Source organism: Tupaia chinensis, unplaced genomic scaffold (genome assembly GCF_000334495.1).
Source record: "Tupaia chinensis unplaced genomic scaffold, TupChi_1.0 Scaffold000138_1, whole genome shotgun sequence".
NCBI lineage: Eukaryota > Metazoa > Chordata > Mammalia > Scandentia > Tupaiidae > Tupaia > Tupaia belangeri.
The window spans coordinates 80,719-84,550 of record NW_006159608.1 but is presented as its reverse complement, the minus strand read 5'-3'; the positions used below and the strand labels follow the sequence as shown (position 1 = coordinate 84,550).

The 3,832-nt window shown below is 43.9% G+C and overlaps 1 protein-coding gene across 1 annotated transcript in view; it reads right to left on the bottom strand.

Moving 5' to 3' along the window:
- Window positions 1-3,344, bottom strand: part of TAPT1 (transmembrane anterior posterior transformation 1) — a 92,574-nt gene extending 89,230 nt beyond the window's left edge. Inside the window, exons 1-2 of the mRNA XM_027770446.1 lie at window positions 3,260-3,344; window positions 26-322 (exon numbers count right to left, since the gene is read on the bottom strand). Of these exons, the coding sequence (XP_027626247.1) occupies window positions 26-322; window positions 3,260-3,344 (382 nt within the window). The remainder of the gene's footprint in view (window positions 1-25; window positions 323-3,259) is intronic.
- Window positions 3,345-3,832: the final 488 nt, after the last annotated feature.

Sequence of the window (3,832 nt, the reverse complement as noted above, 5' to 3'; positions counted from 1 at the left end):
GGCGAGAAGCTGGGGGGAGCCCCACAGCAGGTGGGAGCGTGGAGGGGAGCGGCCAGCGGCCGCTCAGCACGGCGCTGAACGTTGGCTGTGCGGCGGACCTCCTCGAGTTTGTCGAGGTTAGGGTTAGGAGAACGCGCTTGCCCGTCACGGTGTTCTGCCCCCTGCGCCGTCGCCTGGGCGATCGCTCTTCCCAGATCTGGCCTGCCACCCGCACCGTGCGCTGTGTTGATCCCCTCGCCGCTGGGGTCGAGCGAGCGAGAATGCCCCAGCGTTGGAAGAGGCGGGGGCCGCGGCCACAGCGTTCCTGACTGCTGCGGGGTACCTTTTAATGACAGGCAGTGTGTTCTTTACATATAGAATACCACATTTATCCTCAGAAACAATTGCAATCTATGGAAAGGATAAAATAGAGTGATGGCTTAAAAGCTGCTTTTTAAAAAACTTTATAGATTATATTAAATACTTAGAAATATCAGTAATACACTATTTTTATACTTTATGTGTGAGTTTCAGCCTCCTCTCTGGGCAATTATGGAATAGGGTAACTTGGAATCATACTTTGTTTTGAGCCATTTAATTTAGATAATTATTATTTTAATGTAAGCACTTTGGCTTTTACTTTGGCAGTCAGCATGCAATTTTAATTAGCACTTGGAACTTAGTAGAATACATCGATAAGGCACAAGACATGAAGAAATACATTCAAAATGCCTGCCTAAGGATGCTGGCAGCATCCAAGAAAGGCACTTTCAGTATAATGCTCTATGCTTCTGAGAAATCATCCTTGCTGGCATTTATACTTTTGTACATTTAATCATTTCAGTGTTTTGAAATGTCAAAATATTGGCATTAGCAGCTTTGCCGTCTATACCACACACAGAATATTAATTTCTTAAGCTTATTCCCTTGTAGCTGCTAATGTATAAGAACACTAAGCTTATTTTCTCTTCCCAGTTTTGCCAACCAAACTCTTAGATATCCTTTAAACCCTACGTATAATACCCTTTCTCCCAGTTTTCCTTACTCTCTTTTTATCCCATAGTCATTCTCTCTCTCTCTTTTGAGAACACGTTCCACGTTCCACATTTTATTTACATTTTAAGACTAACTTTAGTCTCGAAATCACATATCCATACACCTATTTCCTTTTTGTTGACTTCACTTCAACTTGAATGCGTGGTTTGTTAAACAAAACTGTAAACAAATATTTACCATCGGGACCAGCAGTTAGGGTAATGGCTATGTCGCTGGACGCCCACGTTGTCGACCGTGGTTGGAGTCCTGGACCTGGTGGCTTAAACTCATGCCTGGCGCGTGTGCGTGCGTGCCCAAGATCCCGAGAGGAGAATGGAGGAGAAGGGATTGCAGCGTGACCATCCCCCCTGGGGGGTGATTTCTCGCTTTCTGTCTCTATGTCTCTGTCTGTCTGGCGAGCGCACGCGCCCTATAGCAAAAACCTCTCCAAAAAAAATATATATTTACCATGTCTGTTACATGTAACACACAGGAATAGGAACAGCTTTTAACAGAAATTCATCCATACACTCCTCAGCATTTTTTTTATTATAAATACAGGTATCAAAACAATCCGAACATATTATTTTTTTTATCTTTTTTTGGGGGGAGAGATTTTCACTGTAGGGCGCGTGCGCTCGCCAGACAGACAGAGACATAGAGACAGAAAGCGAGAAATCACCCCCCAGGGGGGATGGTCACGCTGCAATCCCTTCTCCTCCATTCTCCTCTCGGGATCTTGGGCACGCACGCACACGCGCCCGGTGTGAGTTTTAAGCCACCGGGTCCGGGACACGAACCGCGGTCGACTACATGGGAGTCCAGCGACATAGCCATTACGCTAACTGCTGGTTCCCACAATCTGAACATATTTTGATACTACTAGTAGTCAGCACCTACACCGCTACCAAAACTAACACAATTTGTGACAATATTAATTGTTCCTGCTACCTTAAACAATTTTGAGGCAGCTCTTTCACTAAGCGAGATGGGTAAAGCATGCCATTTCTATTTTTCCTTGACATTTTTTATTTTTCAGAAACATATGCTTACACCAGTGTCATCTGACACTTCTTGCCATGCTTTCATCTTGAAAACTTGAATTCTAGGGACCAGCAGTTAGAGTAATGGCTATGTCGCTGAACTCCCATGTAGTCCACCAAGGTTCGAGTCCCAGACCCCGTGGCTTAAACTCACGCTGGGCGAGTGTGGTGCGTGCCCAAGATCCCCAAGAGGAGAATGGAGAAGAGATTGCAGCGTGGCTGGCTCTCTGTCTCTCTTTCTTTCTGGCAAGCACGCGTAACCTATAGCAAAAACCTCTCAAAAAAAAAACAAGAAAACAAACTTGAATTCTATGAATTCTATTTTGAGAACTCCAGGCTTACGTTTAAATGACGGTGCCTTAACAAGAGAAAAAAAACATTGTGTGCATTTTCCCTCTTGTTACCTGAAAACATAATGGTGTACAAATACTAAATATATTCTTACAAATGTCGAGTCATGTGTACCAGCTGGAATTCTTTTACTCAATGTATGGGTATTTGCATTGTGATACTTAATCAAGACATTTATATGAGTACAAGGTTGTTGATTGGAGACAAATTTGATAGCCTCTAAAATTAATTGTTGTATGTTTGTCCTTCTGGTGGCTGTGGAAGCTTCATATTTTCTTTGAGAAGTTTTTCACTATAGGGCGCATGTGCTTGCCAGACAGACAGAGAGAGACATAGAGACAGAAAGCAAGAAATCACCCCACAGGGGGGATGGTCACGCCGCAATCCCTTCTCCTCCATTCCCTTCTGGGGATCTTGGGCACACATGCACACACGCCTGGTGTGAGTTTTAAGCCACCGGGTCCAGGACGCGAACCGCGGTCGACTATGTGGGAGTCCAGTGACATAGCCATTACGCTAACAGCTGGTTCCCATAAGCTTCATATTTTCTTTGGACATCATTAGACGACATAGTTCATGAAGGATGACTTCAATGCTGTAAGAGTTTTGCCATTTTGCTAACATTGGTATGCTCCGTGCATCCACCATCCCACTGGAATTATTTATTCCATTCATATTAATTTTTGTTACAAATCTAACTGATGGAGGATCTTCTGGGTATTTAGGTCCACATTCTACTTTCAGGCTATATATTCTGTTTTCCTAATTTGTCCTTGGTGGCCCAATAATCATGCCTGTCCACCTTGTAAATGCCACATCTTCATAATCTTTGAGGCCCCAGCTAAACATACCATCACCTACTCCTTTTTGTCCTTCTTCAAGTTCTTCAAACAAGCGAAAATTAGGAGGAACTTTAGCTCCTGTGGAGGCTGCCATTTTCTTCTGCAACCCTACGCAGCCGCCTGTATGCACGGGACGTCCACGTCACTTCCAAGAGCATGCTGCCCCGCTATTCTCTTTTCTGTATACACCTATGATCTGTGCATTTCTAAGTGAAGACCACACTGTGTTACAATTATTTTTCCCATATTTTTTTTTCTCCTGTCAACTGTCAATGTCATATTTGTAGGAAATATGTCTGTGTTTTGTTATGTCTGTGTTTTGTTGAAAAGATCAGTATGGTGAAACAGCAAAGAACATATTCTTTATAGTTAAGCATATGTAGGTTAAGTCCTAACTGCTACTTACTTGCTATGAGAACTGGAACTGATTGGGACCAGCAGTTGGCATAATGACTATGCCGCTAGATTCCCATGTAGTGGACTGTGGTTTGAGTCCCAGACCCGGTGGCTTAAACTCACGCCAGGTGTGTCTGCATGCCCAGGATTCCGAGAGGAGAGTGGAAGAGAAGGGATTATGGTGTG